Source organism: Macaca mulatta, chromosome 3 (assembly GCF_049350105.2).
Source record: "Macaca mulatta isolate MMU2019108-1 chromosome 3, T2T-MMU8v2.0, whole genome shotgun sequence".
NCBI lineage: Eukaryota > Metazoa > Chordata > Mammalia > Primates > Cercopithecidae > Macaca > Macaca mulatta.
Window position 1 is genome coordinate 177,390,849 of NC_133408.1, and position 22,713 is coordinate 177,413,561.

General features: G+C 38.4%; 1 protein-coding gene across 1 annotated transcript in view; it reads right to left on the reverse strand.

Annotated features, from left to right (window-relative positions):
* Window positions 1-22,713, reverse strand: part of DGKI (diacylglycerol kinase iota) — a 453,887-nt gene that overhangs the window by 176,512 nt on the left and 254,662 nt on the right. Inside the window, exons 13-19 of the mRNA XM_015134986.3 lie at window positions 18,001-18,114; window positions 16,104-16,241; window positions 12,396-12,474; window positions 8,856-8,911; window positions 7,810-7,872; window positions 3,441-3,514; window positions 1,880-1,991 (exon numbers count right to left, since the gene is read on the reverse strand). Of these exons, the coding sequence (XP_014990472.3) occupies window positions 1,880-1,991; window positions 3,441-3,514; window positions 7,810-7,872; window positions 8,856-8,911; window positions 12,396-12,474; window positions 16,104-16,241; window positions 18,001-18,114 (636 nt within the window). The remainder of the gene's footprint in view (window positions 1-1,879; window positions 1,992-3,440; window positions 3,515-7,809; window positions 7,873-8,855; window positions 8,912-12,395; window positions 12,475-16,103; window positions 16,242-18,000; window positions 18,115-22,713) is intronic.

The window sequence follows — 22,713 nt, forward strand, 5'->3', positions numbered from 1 at the left end:
ACTAGGTGGCTCTAGCATATGATAACCACTCAATAAATTTTCACTGGATCAGTGAAAAAAGAACAAGTAAACCACGAATGGACAGCTTAGAGAGTTTTTTCCATCATATACGGGCATGATTTTATCATCTCCAGGAATTCTTTCCTGCATATATCCTTCCTGAACTTAATCCTATTTGCTCTTGGCTTGTATCTTCACTTGCAATAAACACAAAAAGCTCTGGAGAAAAGGAGCTATACGTGTGTTACAACGTTGGAAAGTAAGTCAACCCCAGTCCAATCTTTTCTACCATGACAACTGTTTTATTCTAAAAATGAGTTAACAAGGGCCATCACAAAATCAGGTGATGAAGAGTCTTGCCATAAGCACAATAGATTTTTCTGTTAAACTTCACTAATTCGGCCGGGCGCGGTGGCTCAAGCCTGTAATCCCAGCACTTTGGGAGGCCGAGGCGGGCGGATCACAAGGTCAGGAGATCGAGACCACAGTGAAACCCCGTCTCTACTAAAAAATACAAAAAATTAGCCGGGCGCGGTGGCGGGCGCCTGTAGTCCCAGCTACTCAGGAGGCTGAGGCAGGAGAATGGCGGGAACCCGGGAGGCGGAGCTTGCAGTGAGCCGAGATCGCGCCACTGCACTCCAGCCTGGGCAACAGCGTGAGACTCCGTCTCAAAAAAAAAAATAAAAATAAATAAATAAATAAATAAACTTCACTAATTCGAGGTGGTTAAGGCAGAGTATTTGGAATTCATAGGATGAGTAAAAAAGATGCCTACTTTGATTTGTTTAGAACAAGAAATGCAACCTTCTTTCTTTCATGCATAAGGTACAGCACAAATCATGTGCCAACCAAAGGTGACAAGCAGAAGCTTTGTTTTTATTTGCATTACAAACTCAGTATGGCCCGATTTACACAAGAAGAAATGATAAGCATAATTTTAACTGGTCCCCACGTCATTTAATAAGAAGCAGGAATGCATGACTAAAACCTGCTTGAAAATATACTTACACTATAAATTTCCTTCCTTAATGCAAGCAAACAAAATTAAAATACAAGGTGATCTCAATATTGTGGCAACTGAGTATTCACTAGTATCACAATAATGATGTCTTTGTATATTCAGATATTTTGTGACAATGGAGATGCTCATTTCATTCGTAAGTAAGATGGATAGCCACAAGTTGCTACCGTTTCTTTTTTACCTAAACACAAAAAGTCCTCAGTTAATCAAAAAAGTATAAAATGCTATGGCTTCTGTGCCAATGCTGGGATGTTTCTATGGTGTAATTTTCTTTCTTTTTTTTTTTTTTTCTTTTTGAGATGGAGTTTCACTCGCCACCCAGGCTGGAGTGCCATGGCACAATTTCAGCTCACTGCAACCTTTGCCTCCTGGGTTCAAGCAATTCTCCTGCATCAGCCTCCCAGTAGCTGGAATTGCAGGCAGCACATCATACTCAGCTAATTTTTGTTTTTTAGTAGAGGCAGGTTTCACCATGTTGGTCAGGCTTGTCTGGAATTCTTGACCTCAGTTGATCCACCCACCTTGGCCTCCCTAAGTGCTGGGATTACAGGCGTGAAGCCACCACACCCAGCCTGGTGTAATGTTTTTAATTAGCATAAAAAGTTTTCATTCTGGTAGAAAATTAATCAGGAAAAATAAGAAGTGATACTCATTTATTCTTGAGATTCAAACAAATATGCATCAGTTTCCTTAGTGACATAAATGATGATTTTTTTCTTGTTTTTCCTAAGCAACTCTATAATTCATAAAATTTGTAACTTGATAAAGCAGGAGAAAAAGTTAACTAAAGTCCTGTGAATTGAATAAACTCTGTGACTAAAATACATTTCATTTTAATAAAATAGTTGTTTTGCTCACCAAAGAGGCCATGGTAAATCCAATGACTTCAATATAACCATCATCATGACGCTGAGGTTCGAAATCGTGGTGATCTCCTGGGTTTCCCCAGGGCATTGTGCCAGCACAATATCTGCAAGAGAAGATGAAAGACAGAAGTAAATACGTCCCATCCTTCTCATGACTATCATGAGGTGGTAGTTTGTAGTTACATCCAACGTTTATTAAACATAAAAACAGTTTTCCATTCTTGGTACACACCTTCCAATAGAAAAGAAAATGCACTTCTTATCATCTACAAAATACCAAGCTGTGAAAATGGGCCATAATTTTGCAACAAAAGTATCCCGTGGTATCCAACATTCTCTTCATTCATTATTTATATTTCTCACTATGATTCTTGTATGTCTGTTTTCTATGATATATCATGAATTGTCTATAGGTGGTTTCAGAATTTGGTCTTCAAGAAAGATGCCAGTAGAAAAGAGACAGGGAAATGAAGTGGGAAGCATTTGCCATTAATACATAAGCAAAATAAGAGGTACTCACAGGAGAAGGGAAAGGTAACTGTGGAAGACAGAGTGAAGAAGAGATGAAATACAGATAAGAGATTAGAAAGAGAAGGGGAAACAAAAGAAATTGAAGAAATAGAGGAAGGAGAACATAGATGGGAAAGAGGGAGAAGAAACAAAAGAGAGAAAAGAGGAAAGACAAGGGAAAGAATAATAAAGCAAAGTAATAAATAATGCTTTCTGAGAATCAAGGCCTTCCACTTCAATTAAGCTGCAAATATTTCTGGAATAAAATTGTAACTGACTATATTGAGCACTGCCAAGAATAATCAGGAGACTATGACCATCATTCCTAGCCACAGATTTACATACAACTCTCATTTCAATTAAATTCAGTCTAAATACAACGTATTTGCAGATTTTCTGTCTGAGTTGTTTGGCAGGCAAATAAATGGTTACAGATCCAACCCTTCCAAAATCTTGGCTTCAGGGCCTAGAACACAATTTATGCCACTGAGATAATATGTTTATTTTGAGTCTAGTTATCTTAAATATCCCTTCTCCTGAGGTGCGTTAATAGCACCAAGGAGAGTTGACATCCTGGCTAGAAAACAATATTCTAACTGATCCTATTTTTCAAAGCAATCATCTGGCAACAATTTTGAATGAATTCCACACTCGAATCAGACTGGATGGTTTAAGAGATTTTAGGAAACTGAGAACAAAAAAAAAAAAAAAAAAGTATTTCAATTCTCTCATTCTTAGAGGGGGAGAGGAGGAGAACAGTAATTTAGAAATAAATTGAGATGTTCCAGTCAAGAGGGGTGCCTGGGTTGCTTAAAGATGGGTAAGTACAGACAATGCATGCCACATGATGCACAAAACCACCAACCACAAAGAACACTGAATAAACCAAATCAGAGGATGAATTATCAGATCTAGAAATGTTTAATTTTCCATTTAGATAACTGATCTTCATTGTTTACACCTGAAACTTTTCTGTTATGAAAACAGACAACCTCAAGTCAGAGTTCATGTCAAACCAAGGAAACAATACAAACAGAGCTTACCTGGGTATATTTAAAAATACTATACACTGGAACTTCAGTTCCTGAATCTTTGGGGTGAGATCTGTTCCATCACACTGAAACAATCAAAACAGAAAAGAGGTTGTGAAGTAGTCACAAGTCTAAAAAGTTATCAGAGATAACTAGTTTGACAATAGTACACACCATGGTCTCTTTCTCCTTGCCCTATCTCTGCTTAAGTGAATGCCGGTCACAATGATTAAAAATATATTCTGGTTATAGCTTTACTGGACCAGGGTACAGAGCTTGGTTTTGTTTGCACTTAAGGTAAGAACAAAACCTCCATTTGATTAGAATGATTTTTTCTCTGGTCTGACAATCAAAGGAAATACTATCATTCCTAACAATGGATGATTATTAGTTATCTAGACTGATGGTGTCAATATTAAAAGATTTATGAATATGTAAAAGAATGAAAAGAAAGAAGCCTCAAGTTAAAGCAGTAGTATTCATCACCATCATTATCTGATTCAAACAAGTCATAAATATAGTGATTTATTTTCTCTGTTTTTGGAGACAATTTTTATTTTGAAAATGTCAAATATTTTGAAGACTTTTTAAAAAATCTATGTACCGCAAACTTTTGAAAAGGTATCTATTATACACTAGTATGATCTTCATTCGTGGTTTGTTCTTACAAATTTAATCTTGTACAGACGCCTAGGTTGAAGGGCAATGGTGCAATCTTGGCTCACTGCAACCTCCGCCTCCCAGGTTCAAGCGACTCTCCTGCCTCAGCCTCCCAAGTAGCTGGAATTACAGGTGCCCGCCACCACACCTGGCTAATTTTTTGTATTTTTTAGAAGAGACAGGGTTTCACTGTGTTAGCCAGGCTGGTCTCGAACTCCTGACCTCAGGTGATCCGCCCACCTTGGCCTCTCAAAGTGCTGGGATTACAGGCGTGAGCCACCGCGCCTGGCCATTCAGACTTTAGACTTCTAAGATTCACTGTTTTCCTGGAGTTTAGACCTGGGAATCAAGAGTCTCAGCCCAGCTTGGCCTCAACGACCCTTGAACATGGCTTCCGTGATCAGCTGGTGCTTTATCCTTTGATAAATCAAGGGAAAGTCTTTCCTGTTCCTTTCTCATTTCCCACTGGTGACAAAGGGCAAAAGAGGATAACTCGAGTCATGACTATCGACTTTGCAATGTCAAAGGTGTAAAGCCTGCTCTGATATTTGCTTTCCTCATACCCTTATCACAGAATTTCCCCATTACTTTCTCGTTTGGAGAGAGGAGCAAAGCATCCCCAAGCTCCCTGCAAATTTTGAAAGAGTTCTTTAGGATCAGCTTCAATCTAAGTATAATGATTTTGCTAGTGGTCAAGTTGTCTCCAGCACCTGCGTTTTTTCCCAGTTGATCTCAATACAGCCTAATTTTCATGCGTATTCTCAAAGAACTGTTTCCAAGAAATCTTACAATTTTAAATAAAAAAACTATTTTCAAATATAACTTAGTAATCAAATTCTAGACATTAAAGGTGTTTTTCTAGTACTCTAAACTACTAAGCAAACATCTTCCAACTTACTTAAGAACTTGAAATGAGTTTATAAATGACTATGCCAATGAATAAAAAAGTAGACATGGTAAATGTCAAAGTTGCATGTTGTAAGCAACTAAAACTTGAAACCTAGGATGTGAGACATTAATAGTGTACAAAGCATTATGGTTGCATTGCAGAAAGATTGTAATAAATATTATTGTGTTTATAACAGAATTCATTTTTTAACTTTCTACTTTTCCCTTCTGGGAAACATGTTAGTGATTCTGGGAACTCATCAAATCATATGAAAATGTCTGCTTTACACCATATACTGCTTTACAGAGTTTATATATATATATATATAATTGCAATAAACTGTACTATTCCTTTAGAATACCATTTTTCAACTTTTTCCCAATTTCAAATACACACAAAGGGACATATTTGCATGCAAAATATGTTCCTTTGTACAAGCTCATATATTGATAACAAGAAGAAAATATGGAAAATGGAACAAATACTGCTATATGCAGGTTTTTACTGTTGTTTTGTGTTTTCTCAGTCTAGTATTCACATACATATTTTGTATCTCTATGAGACATTATTAGCTATTGCATTAGAAACACTGACTTCACCTTCACAAAGAAAAGATAGTCTGTTGTTGGGTAGACATCTAATCACTCTTGCTAACCTTCCATCCTTTTCATCTCACACTCAAGAAAACATAGAATGATGTCATTGTAAAGTACCCTTGTATCCCTCTATGTCACAGCACAATGGTCAAAAACCATTGCTTCAAAGACATGTCTTTTTACACCTATTTGACAGATGAAGAAAGCAGACTCCTCTGAAAGTTTGTTAAAGGATTTCCCCAAAGTCATATACCTCGCAAAGCTAGACCTAGCTAAATCCCAGATGTTTACACATAGTTATAATGCTTTTTTTCCTCCTGATAAGAGAAGATACAATTGATATAAATATTCCACCTTTAACATTACATGTATAGGCTGATTTCACATCTTTCCTAGTTATTTGCTGCCATTTTGGCCTCTCTGCAAGCATCTTTTAGACTCTACTATAAAGTCACCCACGCATGAGACATGTATCATCAAGGGGACTGAGATGTGAGAGAGAAAACTCTCTAGCAGTTAGGAAGTGTACAGAGTTTGATATCAATACGGTGACTTGCACAGTACACTGCCATTCCATATGGCCACCGCCCAGCAATCACTGGGTCTGCTGGCAGGTATTGCAGATGTGCCTGTAAATGTAAAACACACTGGAGAGGGCAGTAAAGTTTAATTTTGGCTAGGCTGCAGGCAGCTGAAGAAACAGTTTAATATAAGGTGGCTGCTACTTAAATTTGATGGCCACGATTTTATCAAAATAATAATCCTCATAGTTCAATGGGCCATATTTCAGTCTCAAGAGTCTCCACTACTAAAAGATACTTACTTTTTACTTTTATCGTATGAGAACTGAAACATCTGAAAGGGATGTCAAGGGTTGTTAATAGCAGTGGTAAAGGCCTTTGTCTCTTGTTACAACTAGTTTGAGAGATTCATGTCTTATACATGCTTTACTGGTGATTACACATTTTAATTTTTATATTTTCATGATCTTTATATTTCTTCATATTCTCATTAGTTTAAGATGATGTATTTTTCTCTATTTCCATGTATATATTTTGTTCTGTTCTGTCTTGTCAAAATTTTTTTTTTTTTTTAGACAGAGTGTCGCTCTGTTGCCCAGACTGGAGTGCAGTGGTGTGGTCTCGGCTCACTGCAGCCTCTGCCTCCCAGGTTCAAGTGATTCTCCTGTCTCAGCCTCCAGAATAGCTGGGACTACAGGCACACACCACCATGCCCAGCTAATTTTTTGTATTTTAGTAGAGATGGGGTTTCACCATTTTGCCCAGGCTGGTCTCAAACTCTTGAGCTCAGGCAATCCAGCTGCCTCAGCCTCCCAAAGTGCTAGGATTACAGGCGCGAGCCACCACACCCAGCCCGTCAAAATTATTCTTATTCTTTACATATGACATGATAAATTCAAGCATTGTGATATTCTCATCCCTTCTTTTCCATCTATATATTTTTTTCTCTTTCTCATTCTGTCATTTACTTACACAACTATGTGCAACAAGGTCATGTTCGTTCCTTGTTTTAACTGGGTTACTATAAGGAAACATTAATATCCTTCTTAATACCTAATTTTATTCTATTTTTGAATGGGTCACCTAGAGAAAGATAAATTTCTCTCTCCCTTGCCCCCAAGCAGCATATATCCGCAACCTGATATACAGACTCAGGAAGAAACACCACACACACACAAAAATCCATCCAGCGGTGAGGAACCTCAACCAGGTGGGAGAGTGAGTCACCACAAAATAATGAAATCAATACTTCGTTCTAAAACGGAGACTCCTCAGATTATCCTGGAATAAAGATAATTGTTTGGAGAGAACTGATTTATGCTTTAAGACCCAGCTAACATCATTTTTTTTTTTTTTGATAAAGGTCTTCCTGACCCCACCATAGCCAGAATTATCACTTCTCCCTTTGTGCCACAACCATATTGTACACATTGTTGAATAACAATTTTATTGTTCTGAAGTGACTTATGTGACCCTTCTTCACAACTGAACTGTGAGTTTCTTCAGGAGTGAAACTAGTCTTTTCATTTATCTTCATCCCCAGCAACTAAGACAGTGCCTGATACATAAGTGTAGATTGAATGAACTACACAAAATGATCTCCAAAGTTCTATGTAGTCCAGTGATTAAATATATAAACTAAGTATTTGGGAGTTCACTTTTTGCGGCATTCATGTCATATCCAAATGAAATAAATCAACATATTCAATACTTACAACAACTTTAACATGTTTGGACAGATCTCTAGAACTTCTCTGTAGGAAGTCAGAAAAAGCTGCCTATACCACAGGGAAACAAAGAAGAAGAAATTCGTAATTATATGGTTATACCAAATCCCTGCTTCCATATCCTAGATTCCAAGGATTCCAAAGTATGCAAAAAGTCTAAACATGTTCTCTTTCTGCAGAATCCAAAGTAAAGCAGTGCAGTAGTTGTCAAGTTGAAATTTTTCTTTGTCTCCAAACTATAATTTATAGTTCCACTATAAAATTTAAGAGCACAGAATGAGAGAGAAAAAGTAGACAATCTGAGGGTCATTGGAAGGTTTATTTAGACAACCTATTCTGACCACTTTCCTTGTCCATTAAGTGCTGATACAGTCTTTCCACTAAGATTTTTCCTTATTTGCTCTGAGTGTCACAGGGCTTGACTTCCATAAACTACATATGCAGCTTCCAAACGCCTTTTAGTTAAACTCCTCCTATCCAGTGGCATAAATTTAAACCGTACTGGTATTTTGGATGCCTTTTTTTTCCATTCTCTATTTACTTCTATGAACGTGCCTGAGAAACAAAAGAAGGAAAAAAAAGGCACCCTCTTTAATCTCACATATGCATCCATGAAAAACACCCCATATTCTGCCAGTTTCTAATCCAAACGTCAATGTGTGCACCCTGGTGAAAACTACATTCTTCCCTAAGATTCTTCAGACATCCTCAGTCTACACAATTCCCCCATTTCTTACATTGTCTTTGATGTTTGTTTCTCACATTCCTCTTTGAATAGCATCCTCTCTTGTTCAACATGAAGCCTCAGGGCTTCCTTACAAGCTCAAAGATGAGGAACACCAACTCTCTTTCTGACAGCTAACTTAAATACACCTCACCTTCATTCTTAAGCCCAGACATTAAACAGTAACCATATACAGACATATATAAACGAAATGTATATGTGATTATTTCTAATGTAGTTTGCAACTTTATTACACAGTGCATTGGCACTAAGTAATATGTAGTAATTATAAAATAAAATGTATACCTACCCCTGCATAGAACATTTTATTTCGAAAACGACTGTTGAATTTCTCTGGATTTGCTTCTGTGAAAGAGGAAAGGTAGTTTTGTTATGGAGACCTCATTAAAGGTAGCGACTTAGATTAGCACTCCCATTTCCTCCCCAACTCCCTCCCATCCTACAGATCCAATAGATCCCATGGTTTGGTTATCTTCTTTCCCCTAGTTCCAGGCCAGTTAGTACAGTGGCCCAGTGCTACAGGGACTATAGTAATCCAGGACTATAAATGTGTAGCTACAAACTGGCATCACTGACATTAACTGTGAACTTGTTAGAAATGCAAATGATTAGGTGCTAGCCAGATTGACTGAGTCAGAATGACTGAATGTGGAGTCTATACATCTGTGGAGGGGCTTAACTAGCTCTCCAGGTGATTCTCAAGCACATTAAAGATGGAGACACTCTAGATGCTTTGTAAAAACTGGAGGGTTCACAGGGATACTGGGCTGGGATAACAGGGAAAGGTGGAAGGAGGTGGAAAAGTGATTATTTACTTTGACTTTCATAGGACATGACTTCCATAAGCTACGTATGCAGTTTCCAAATGTAATTAAACATGTTTTTGAATTTGGCTTGTGTTTGGAATAGACATAAAAATGGGAATTAATGCCAGTTTAATTATTCCTTCTAAAAGAAATACAATATGTGTAGTTATGCTGAGAAGTGTCCATTTGATGGGCTATACTTATATCTGTGCTAAAAAATTTTTCCACAGTTAAATTTTTTAAAATTCTCCTTTAATGAGATTTATATGAATTACCCATTTTTATGTAGATATATTGGCATAATTCTCAACTTAAAAGTACTACATTTTCTTGACTAATACCTCATAGATTCTACTATCCAAGCTATTTTTTCACAACAGCTTTCACGAGCCTTTGCGTTACCCTTCAGGTATTTTATGGCAAATGATCCATGAAGTCGTAGACAGTGCCTGTGTTGGAAAACAGTTTAAAGTCTCACTATGAGTTTTCTTGGTTTGAGAACAGCCACTCACTATCTGACAAAATAAGTAAGCTTGCCACAATTAAAAATGTGGTCTTGCTTATCCTGTTTTTTCTTCTATAGCTCAGCTTAAGATTTCTTGACTAACTAGTTAAAAATAAGGGGAAAATACAAATGAACAGAAACAGTTAAAAAAAAAAGACTACTCACTGAATTATATATTTCATAGACAAATAATTTTTAATTTAATGTTAAAAAAGCAGATTAACAGCTACTGAAAAGTCCATACGTCTGGTCTATCAGCAAAATCTGGTTCCAATATCTTATAGATATTTATTTTTTTTACCACCTCTATCTCACCTGCATGAATATTGTACCTATTAATTCCAATCAATATCAATTCTCCCTTAGCAGCCCTTCAGTGGCTGATTTTCCTCAAAGACTCTGATTTACGTGCAGGGGAAATGTTTACAATTCCATTCATACTGCATCAAAATACAATACGCCTCAGCAATAAACTAGACTATACAAAGATTAATGCTTAACATCTTTTGTTTTATAATCACACGCATATAAATGTACACGTTCACACACACAACAATTTGCATATTCCACTCTAAAATAGTCCTACAGCTTAAAATAAAAGAGAAAAACACTTTCCCCAAAAGAATTTTCTTCTAAGCCTGGTATTTCCATGTAAGGGTCTCTCCCTCCTCCCTTCTCACTCTGATGCATAGAAACTTCATCATAGTACAAGGAAGTGAATCATTAGAAAAACTTCCAGATTAGTTAGACTAAAGACGAGACTCACTTGAGCTCAATGAGCTCACTGAATGAGCTCATTGTTGGCCACTTATTCATTTAGACCTCTTTTCATGTCTATTTTTGGAAATCCATGTATTAGTGATAATTGTGTTACTTTACAGGTATTATTAAGAAGTTTGGGGTATTTTATTAAGAAGCCTAGGATCCGGATTCTGCTAAAGAATATGGGACAAAAAATGGGGTAAGAAATGAAGAATAAAATCCCCCATTTACTTCCCAAATTAACTCTCCTTAAATATAGGAAGGGTATCAGGTCATAAATGTTGGCCCTAAGGTAGGTCCCTCTGAATATCTGATATCCAAGAACTGTCTAAGGCAGGGAGGGGGAAAGTGGAAGTGTTTCTGACTCAGGATATTTGAGGTTCTGTTATCAATCATCCCTTCTAGCTGTGATTTTCTAGCCAATCAGAGAGGAATACCAAACTATGACTTTCTCTTCAAACAGTATTGTTCTTGCTTGGCACAGAATTTGACCTTTACAGAGTCTGTCGTCTCAAAACCTTGTGAAACCAGGAAGGTCAAAGTCTACTAACATTTCTGGATCCAGTAAGAGACTTTGAATATCTGTTTCCTACTTGTATTTTATACTCTAGTGGTTTTTAATCCTGTAGCATCACTTTTGACTTCTGGTGCCCAAGTGCATGATCAGAATTTTCATGTCATTACCAGAATCTGAAAATCTGAATTCTGGCTTTTAGTGCTCTGTTATTTCAAATTCCAAAGTATGCAAAAACTCTAAACACCACTTCCTTTCTTACATAACCTGGAGGGAAAAAAGTAAAGTACTTCTCATTTATGACTTTATCTCACAAGTCTCTTGATAATCTACATCCTAGCATGGTTCTGGTTATATATAGTCAGAAGGCACTAGATACAGATATAGACACAGGCATAGACATGGATATATAGTATAGCTATATTAATAAGAGAGTTTAAGAGAGAGAACGAGACAGAAAGCAAGAGAGAGAGAGATCAATTGGGACTACAAAACATAAGTCAAAACCCTAAACTTTCTCAGTTCTAAATGGCATAAGAAAATATTGATGAAATATTTAATAGCATGTCATTATTTTGTCTTCTCTTTCAAAAATTGTGTTCCCCTAATCTTGACTCCATCTCTTTTAGTACCCGAAATCACTACATGGTTTCATTCACACCTCTGTATCACTCAGTGGGGATGCCTAGTACCTTCCTAATTAATCCCATCACCATTACATCCTATTCTTTCAACCTAAACTACCTATAGCTCCTCCATTGTTCTAAGACGCCTCTTTCTTTTATACAGTGGGGACGTTTTTGTTTTTGCTACCATGTTTCAATGGCTCTGGTTATGTAGTGTTGCACTTTAATAGTGTTTTGTGAAGCTAAAGAATATCCTAGTGACTTCAGTAATCGTCTCTATCACTTCTTAGTATTTTACTCACTTCAGAACTTCCAGTAGAACACAAAGATTAACAATCCTGAGACCTGGAACACACATCTAGTCCTGCCTTTTACTGCCTTTGAGACCCTGGACAACTAGGTCTCAGGGTTCCATCTGTCTGAGCAACTAGGTCTCAGGGTTCCATTTGTAAGAAGCTCGTGTCCTGTCTAGCTCCCAGAGTCATCCTGAAGGTTAAAATGAAACAGCACTGAAGCCCACTGTAAACGCGTAAGTGATATACAAACAAAAGGGAACATGCAAAACACCTGCTAGAAACTTCCTCCCTGGGAGATGGAAATGGGACGTTGTCCTCACCTCTGGATTCATGGAACTCCAGTGTGACATGAGCATCAAATCCAAGGCTGAAGTAGTTATTGAAAACATTCAGAGGGAGCTGTAATGATAAACAAAGACAGAGGCAAAATTGTGTGTGGCCAGGCAGAAAGAGAAGAATAAAACCTAAAGCCGGACCCCTATCTCTGAAGAAGTCCCCAAGAGACAGATCAGCCACAACTCGAAGTGGAGGGTGCTTATGTAGAAAGAACAGGAAATTATTGGATTAATTCATTAGTGAAAGCTAAAATCAAGTAATTTTCTCAAGAATCATAAATAGTATAAGAAATAAGAGCTACAAATACAAATTATTAAATAAGAACCATTCTTATAGATGCTGTAATAACAGGAACTCGTTAAGCTGAGGGATATATATTTGCAATAGTTACAAAGAATAATTCACTAAGCAAACCTAGAAAGTAAATTCAATTGTAAAGATGATGTCTAACCAATTTATTCAGTGGATACACTTTTTTCAAGAATTTATATTCAGCAAACCAATACTGTAATGTAAAATGAATATTTAACTTGTTTACCCATCACCTATTTTATCTTTCTCTCTCTCTTTCTATATATATATATATATATACACACACACACATACACACACACACACACACACAAACACACACACACACTTTTTTTTTTTTTACATAAGTCATATAAAAAATAGGGCAATGTGGCCAGGCACGGTGGCTCACGCCTGTAATCCCAGCACTCTGGGAGGCCGAGGCGGGCGGATCACGAGGTCAGGAGATCGAGACCATCCTGGCTAACACAGTGAAACCCGTCTCTACTAAAGAATACAAAAAAAATTAGCCGGGCATAGTGGCAGGCACCCGTAGTCCCAGCTACTCAGGAGGCTGAGGCAGGAGAATGGTGGGAACCCGGGAGGCGGAGCCTGCAGTGAGCCGAGATCGTGCCACTGCACTAGAGCCTGGGTGACAGAGCAAGACTCCGTCTCACAAAAAAAAAAAAAAATAGGACAATGTGACTCATTCAGTTACTGCTGGCCTAGAGAGAAAAACAACAACAAAAATACATATTAGTATTATTCAAGTTCTCGTTTAATCTATCAACCCTTATATCTTTATTATGACCATGAAATCTGAAAACACAGCCACACAGATGCAATGTAAGCTTTAACTTTCCTTCCTAGAGTCCTTTGGGTCTCTGGCTGTTACCAGTGCAAGTTGAATGAAGAGAACTCTGCAGCCTCAAATCCTGCATTAAATCTGCAAAACTAATGTGATTTTAAGCTTCAGTTCAATGTTACAACAATTAAGAAAGCATGTGGAAAATGCGAGAATGGGAATGGCTGGTTCTCCCACTTTTCCTTCTGCAACTCAAGTGAAAGGTAAATATTAAAGTAAATAAAGATGAGAAATGTTTCCAGCTAATTATCTGGTTTGTGTCCCAAATTGAACTGTACCTGTCTTCTCTGAGAGATAAGTGTTTTAACCCTCAAGATTTCAAAAGTATGTTTTTTACAGTATTTCATATGCCCCTTGATCAGCAAGATTTTCTGTTTCACTACAAGGAGAATTTTCTTTCATTAAGAGAAAAGTGAAATAAGAGAGAGAGCAAGAGAGATATAAAAGCAGAAAAAAGAAAATTGGACTGGCTTGGTCTCTAATGAAAGTAAGGAATGACCCCACATGGAAGCTCTTGATTCAAAGCCTATGTAATGAATGATTCAGAGTCCAAGTGAACTCTTAGAAATGGTCTCAACTAAATGAAGGACCAGGAGAGAAACTAAACACATAGAACAATGCCAAAATCATGTCTCACTCTTCAGGCTTCTTATTTGAGAATATCCAGTTCCTGCACTTAAACAAAATACCAGTTCTTAGTAATGACAGCATGGGTTGGTGATCCTGCCAAAAGCACAGACATGTTCATCTCCTCTACCATTTATGTTCTTTTGGCCACAATTCTAACCCACGTCTTAACATCTACTGATAGCTAAGGAGAACATCTGGTCACCATCACCTAAATCATATCCCACTTTAGTCTGTTTTTAAGTTATTTATATTTTCCAGGAAAACTTGCCCCAGTTTCCCATACATCTCTTTAAAAACCCCTTTTTAAAAAACCCTTTAATTATCTGGATTGATCTGGATTGGTGTTCCCTGGCTACACCAAGAAGTCTTTCCATTTCTTAAGCTGTTGGAAAGAGAATTAAATATGGATTTCTATTGCACATCTAACCATTCCAAGTTTAGTAGGAAAAGAAACTTAAAATATCCATATGGTACTCTTCTTTATATTTCAGCTGTTTTCTATCCAATTTCTATAAGTCAAACACATTATAAAAAAGCATCACATCTCAAGATGATACTTGTTGTTTAAACAACATTGTGACATTATAAACTTGAATTCAGCTGAGCAATCATGATATCTACTAGAAATCTACTAGAATTTCAGGATCTTAGTTTAGGTGAAAAAACCATAAAGACAGAGTAAAACATGTTTTAATCTCATTTAGCCAAGTAAGAAACCTGAACATCTATTAAATTATAATATATGTAATTAAATTGATCAGGATCAGGATGCTAATAGGTGTTGGTTTTATCTAAATCTAAAATGATATGGGGTTTAATCTATTATAAGCCTGAAACATCCATGAAATCTTAGCCTCAATAAATGGCATGGTTCACTATAACTGGGATACTATTTAAAGTCCAGATGCCTGATCCTTAACTTGCATTTACTTAATCAGAATCTCTGGGGACTGGGCCTTGTAATCTGCATTTTAACAAACACACCTGGAGATTCTTACACATACAGAGTTTGAAACTTCAATCACAGAAGGAAAGTGGAAAGTAATATGAGGGAAGTGGCTACTCAGCAGCCTCCCAAATTTATCTGAAATTGAGGCCATAACTTAGAACCGAAGGATCAACTGAAGGCTCACAGTATTAATATATCCCTTGGTTGGCTTTTTGGTTGAAATAAAAGCTCAGTCACTAAAAGAAAACATGAAGTCTGGACATAAAGATGGCAACAATAGACACTGGGGACCACTAGAGTGGGGAGGCAAGGAGAGGTGCAAGCATTGAAAACCTGTTGGTTACTATGCTCACTATCTGGGTGATGGGATCAATCATATCCCAAACCTCAGCATCATGTAATATGTCCATGAAACAAACTTGCACACATGCAGCTTGAATCTAAATTAAGTCATTTTTTTTTAAATAACATGAAGTCAAAACATTTATTGACGTATCTTCAAGTCCCACCAAAGTGATAAAATTGGCATAGTTAATACTTCCTCAACATACGATGTATTTTATAGCAGGCCTGAAATCTCAGGAGTTTGTACTTCTACTGAAAGAATAAGCTCCCATTGCTTCCAAATTAACATATTTCTTCATCTTCTCATAAGTTATTTGCTACTAACATGAATGATTAAGACAGAATACATGCCTTTCTAGTGCAGAGGCTGAAGACAGAGAAGAGCTCCCTGAGCTTTGGAAGCAGGTATGGAATCTAGGTCTTTAGAGGTCATTGGGGCAGAATCATTAGGTGGTACTACTATACCCATAGCCCTAGTAGCCATCAACTCAAACACTATCACATTATCTCATAGGAATTCATCAGCACATGACTCTCCAGCCAGGAATTTATTTCGTGTAGCTCAGGCCGATGCTCCAGGGTTCCTTTCTGAAGAACAAAAAACTTTCTAACCTTACATACGCCATCTTCAAGTTCTTCTGGAGGCAAGTCGGGGTTTCTTTCCACATGGAGGTTCCAGCGATCTAGCTGTACAATTGTCCCATCTTCCACTTGGCACAGGATCTTAGAAACAGGCTCATCAGTGTAGCCCTGAGGAATCAGAGAACATATCCATTGCTGTCTAGAGTGGAGAACAGCGAAGCTAATGCTATTTTATGCAAGGAAGAGCCAAGCCGCTATATTCTGTTTATTTTGTAATTAGCAAGGTTTGGAGAGCAAATTTTTCACCTTGAGGTATATTTGAGACAATACTGTAAGATACATAGAAACACTAGCTCTGGCTGGTTTGCGCTCAGGAATATTTTTTGCCAACAGCAAGAACCAATAGTCACCGGTACACATTAAGGGTCATACTGGAGGCTGGATGGCTACTTTTATCAGAGTAAAAAACAGGACTCCTCGTGGCTCTCACTAGAGGAATTTGGGGGAAACACAAAACAAATGTGTTTGGAGAGGCAAGGAAAGAATCAAGGAGGGATAGGATTGACAATGTTTGTCTATTAACATTCCCTCTCAACCACCTCTCCCTGACCTCCTTGGAGGACACCATTCTTCCCAAGACCTTAGGCAAGTCTCACTGAGGGATGGCCCTGTTAGGGAGCTACTTAATCCTTGAAGATCCATGACTGACAGCAAGATAGACTGTCCTCAATATTCAAGGCACTGATTTGGAATATTCAAGGCACTGATTTGGAAGGGAGAAGTTAACACTGATAATAACCTTAGTTGCCCCATGTAAATACATTTTTTATTTCTACACTACCTACTTTAAAAAAAGACCTGTGGAAGATTAATCTGCCCAAAGGTCAACTAACATCTGCTAAGCATCTGAATATAATTTTCACGAAGCCCAGCCCAGGTAATGCTCTCCTATGAGCAGATAAAAAGTTTGTGGGGGCCAGGCGCAGTGACTCACGCCTGTAATCCCAGCACTTTGGAAGGCCGAGGCTGGTGGATCACGAGGTCAGGAGTTCGAGACCAGCCTGGCCAACATGGTGAAACCCTGTCTCTAATAAACATACAAAAAAAAAAAAATGCTGCACAGGGTGGCAGGCACCTGTAATCCCAGCTACTCGGGAGGCTGAGGCAGGAGAATTGCTTGAACCTGGGAGGCGGAGGTTGCAGTGAGCCGAGATTCACCACTGCACTTTAGCCTGGCGACAGAACGAGACTCTGTCTCAAAAATAAATAAATAAATGTTGGTGGGGATGTATATGTGTATGTATATGTATATATACACAGCGTATGTATATATAGTGTGCCTTCCTACTATCTTAGTACTATAAAATACATAAGGAAATAAATGGCTGTTTAGCAACTGCAGAACAATTTCCCCCAAGCTTGCCTGAAGTTGGCTTCATTGTGGAAAGGACAGGTAAGTACCTATACAGCCAAAGCTCTGATGGCACTAATAAAAAAAAAAAAAATGTTCAAAAAAAAAAGTCATAACTCTCCCAAGTCAGGCTTGTAAAGTTGAACCAGATTTGCTATCATAGCTGGGGCTGAGAGTCTGGATTAACTGAAGTCTGTATGATCCTTTTACACACAGACTTGAGGCCAAACTCATGAACTATCTTTTAGTGGATACCTCAAAAAGCCGCAGGCCTATGTACTAACCACTATTATTTCTCTCATACTAAGCTTTCCTTTCCCTTCTAGCTGATTATAAGTTTAAACCGAAGAAGCTACCAGACCAAATAAGGGCTCAAGGGCACTTTGATTCCAAACTCTAACTTATGCCTTGGACAACAGCAGCAGTTACCACCCCCCGCTTCCATTAGAACATCAGTGGATCTGGAATTCGGTTTGTTGTTTGATGATATGGGCAGTCCCTGAGAGCAGTTCTTACCCCTCCCCAGTTGAGAGTTCGAGCCAGGTCATTCCCAGTCCCCAGAGGAAGGACCCCCACGGGAGGCTGAGGGCTCAGCTGCAGTTCATCCAGGATAGAAAGGATCCAGCCCACCTACAGGCATATCGGGGGCCAGAAGAGATATAAGAAAGATAAATAAGTTACAAAGAAAACAGTGTGAGAAACAGAGGCTTCCAAGAGCTAAACAGAATGATTTTATTTTTCTTTAAAACATGTATGTTTTAATTCAGTGAGTAGAGAACAGAAAGGTCGCTTATCGCTGGCAGTTTTAAAATGGTTAAAAGAAAAAGGACCATTTTGCACATGCTCTGTCATATAAGCAAAACTAAAACCATTCGTGTGTGTTTAACTAGAAACATGCTTGTAAATTTCTCCGAGTTTAAGACTTTGGTAGTATAACAGGGCACAGGAGGGAATGTAAAACTCAGGATCAGACTGAATTTCAATTCTGACTCATGCTGGCTGCATAATCTTGACTAAATTATTTAACCTCACTGAGACTCATTTACTTGATTTTCAAAATGGGGATAATAATACGTACCTCACACGATTGTTTACTAATTAAACTAAAATGTCCATAGAGCACTTAACATGGTGCATGGCCCATGTAAGTACTTATTAAATGGTTGCCCTCTATAGTATCATCTTGGAAATTGATAGTGTTTTCCTAAATATCCCTCTATTTTCCTTAATGAAACATTATGAAAACATAATTATGGACAGACCTAGTATATATTATAAGTTTAGGCAGGAAATTGATACTTATAAACTAGAATCATATACCTGTTTAATCTTTTTCTAAGATAAATAATACTTCGGGTTTAGTCTTATAACTAATTAGAAAAATTGACCAAAACTTGGAAATGGCAAAAAAGGACTTGAATGTCCTTATAATGTCATACTAAAATAGTGTTTCACAGACCTATCTAAGAACTGTGTAACTGTAGGTTAACATAGATTTCCGTCCTATAGAGACACAAATGTCAAGAAGAGATGATTGCTTTAAAGTTTATAGTTTTATTCTGTCATAGGACTTTGATCAGTTTTGCATCAAATTTAGAAAAATTATTTTGATATGAAGTACATAATTCTTTTTCTCTAGTTCTGATAAATCAGCTTTACTATCTTGTAGGTTCCCTCATTAAAGAGCTAAGCAAATTTTTTGACATGTATTCATTCTATATTTGTATGAGTCATGCTTCTTGAAAATACTAGATCATTCATTTATTGAACACTACTTCATATAAAACCCATAACGAAGCAATCAAAATAAGAGATAAATGAGCTAGACTGTGACAGATAAGGTAGAAAGATTGCTCTCAAGAAGTTCACAGTAAGACAAAGATGGACATACCGATGCCTTTTTTTTTTTTTTTTTTTTGAGATGGAGTCTTGATCTGTCACCCAGGCTGGAGTGCAGTGGCATGATCTCAGCTCACTGCAAGCTCCGCCTCCTGGGTTCACACCATTCTCCTGCCTCAGCCTCCCAAGTAGCTGGAACTACAGGCGCCCGCCACCATGCCTGGCTAATTTTTTGTATTTTTAGTACAGATGGGGTTTCACCATGTTAGCCAGGATGGTCTCAATCTCCTGACCTCGTGATCCACCCGCCTCGGCCTCCCAAAGTGCTGGGATTACAGGCGTGAGCCACCGCACCCAGCCCATACTGACGCCTTTCTATGTGCCATGCCTGAGCAAAGTCCTTTAATGAATTCTTGTATTAAACTTTAAAACATTATCTGTAAAATAGATACTAATATAATTTTCATTTCCATCTTATAGATAAGGAAACAGAGAATTGGAAGGGTAAGTGACCTCCTTAGTATCACATGGCTTACATGATAGAAATGGCATTCAAAAATAGGAATGCCTAATGCCAGTGGCCAACCCCTTAACTGCTAAGGTGTAGGGAGCCTTAACCCCCTTCTGGATACGGCCAGACACTCCTGGAAGCAGTGGCATGTGATTTTTAGAACCTGTGGAGATGAAGAAACCTTAAACATTGCTTAATCAAATTCAGTGAACTTGAAGATTGATAAACTAAGGTGCAAAAAAACCACGTAATTTTCTCAAGACTAAATGATTAGAAGTATCAGAGTCATGGTAACGCTGGTTCTCCTGACTTCCATCTAAAATTCTTTCTCCTCCACAAAGATGACTTCCCAGGTTGTAAAACTTGCTTGTCTACCAATTATGTCTAAAATTGTGTTTATCTTCTAAAAAGGCAGACCACACGGTTCACCCCGTGTGGTAACTAAAAATCCAGACCTATAAATGTCAAAAAGTCTGTCCATTTCCCTAAACTGGGGAACTTGCTCCGAGACAGACCCTTAGATTCTGACCCAGAGCTTCTTTAGTCTCTTCTTTTACGTGCAATACCAAGAAAGCTTGCTACTGAAGTCCAAACAAAAATGCCTGATGCTAAATTAGTTCTGATGTTTGTACTTGACATTGTTTCTGCACTGCTAAAAGCACAAATTAAACACAGTAAAAGTAGACAGTTCTAATAAACTGCAAGAAGGGGTCTTAAAGGCCATAAAAAGGACATAAACACTCAGAAAAAGCCCACCATCTGGGATCACCAACTGCAGAAACAACAGCCCTGAATAGAGCCAGACTCACAGACCCACAAGAGAACTTAGTAGAAATCTAATTCACCACCCCTTCCGAATAAGGAAGAAGAAGGCATTCTCTTTAAAGCTTCTCTAAGAGACGATCATTCAACCTCTCCTTTATGATTTGTACTTACAAGTCAGCCCATTTTCTTTCAGGCAGATTTAAATTAGACATTTTTCTTATGCTCGCTTGAAACATGTCTCTCTTTTCTGGGTAAAGAAAATGCTATGAGTTTACACTTTCAATATCCCATTTCACTCAGACATAACAATGATAGAAAAGAAAAAAGAAAAAGAAAAGACACAGCTTCAAAGGGCCAGAAATAAATACAAAGTGGCAGAGCCGGGGTAAAAGCTTGGCTCAGCTTGGCTCCTGGTCTTGCAAACAACAGAGGAAGCCAGGATGTTGCCTTTTGCCTGATAATGGAGAAATAAAAGTGCGTCCCCGACCGACAGCAAGCTGTCCTGGAACGAGGCTCTCTCAGCAGGGAGGAAGAAAGGAGGGCAGAATGTGAAAACCAGTCTAAGGTCATGGCCCACAGAAAGGTGAGACCTGCTAGGGCTGAAAGAAGCCCAGAAAGCCTCACTCTGGTAAGTGCTCGACCCGACTTCCCACAAGCCCAATGACATACACCTGTCATCTCCCCAGGATCGAGTCATAAGAATCTATAGAAAAACCCAGCTCTCATCTGAAAGTCCTGAAAACAATTCAATATTACTAGAAACCAAAGTGATTCAGAGATAGAAAAGTAAAATCAAATAAAGCAACTTTCTGTGAAGATGAGCTTGCAAAGAAACAATTTCACATTGCAGGAGGAATGCTAATACTGAAACAGATGGAACGTTAGGGGTTAATTGACTGCCATGGAAACAATTTCCAAATGACTTTGAAGTACGTGACGTGTCCCACAACCTCTATGAATCGATGCTGTGTCTTTTTTTTTTTTTTTTTTTTTTTTTTTTTGTCTTTTTTGAGACAGAGTTTCACTCTGTTGCCCAGTCTGGAGTGGTGAAATCTCAGCTCACCGCAGCCTCCACCTCGTGGGCTCAAGCCATTCTCCAGCCTCAGACTCCCTAGCAGCTGGGACTACGGGTGCAAGTCACCACACCTGGCTAATTTTTGCATTTTTTTGTAGAGACGGGGGGCTTTTGCCATGTTGTCCAGGCTGGTCTCAAACTCCTGAGCTCAAAGTGATCCACCCGCCAAAGTGCTGGGATTACAGGCATGAGCCACGGCGCCCAGCTGATGCTGTCTTCTAACAGCTCTCATTCAAATCTTCTACGCTGTGTTCCTATCTGTTTTCTCAGAGAAGGTTGTCAGGAGTTCTCGTGATACTGAACTATGATTCCTCACAAAGGCAGAGTCGACAGGGTGCCTGGATTTCTCACCATCGCTTCTCCTTTTACCCTTCGTCTATGCAGAAAAGCACAAGTACACAGGGTGTGAATGTAAAGGTGCTTTGCCTCTCATTCATCGATTTGCTTTATGAACCAGATAAATAGATTTTCTCCTTTTTTCTGTAGCCAAATGATCAAATATGTCACTGTCTCCTGAATATAAGCAGAAAATCTTGCATTTCATCATTCCATCACCCTTGGAGTCATCAAAGGCCTCCTGCCTTTCACAGCACAGATTTTGTTTTGTCTTGAAATTCTCCCACAGACAACCGACATTAGGCTAATAGTTCTCTGGCTGAGGTGGGTCTATATCGCCCCCTCCACAGCTCCTGAATAGTTTTTCTCAGCCAGCAGCTCTATCAGCACTCCCCAACAGCCGGTGTCCCCGGAAGACAGCACAGCGCAGAAGTGTGGGGTACTGAGCAGCAGGGAGCTCAGCCCCACCACAAACTGGCTGGTGAGTTTAGGCAAGTCATTTAATCTCTCCAAGCTCCTCTCACATCTGTACAGCAAAAGTAATAATAATGCCTGTCTTTTAGAGTTGTTTCATCAACTCATGTGTAGACACTGCTTAGCTAGTGCCTGACAAACAGGAAATGCTAAACTAACATTAGCTACTATGACTCAGCTAGATTTTCTTCCTCTTTTCTCACTTCGTCAATAAAGGCCCGGTTTCCTA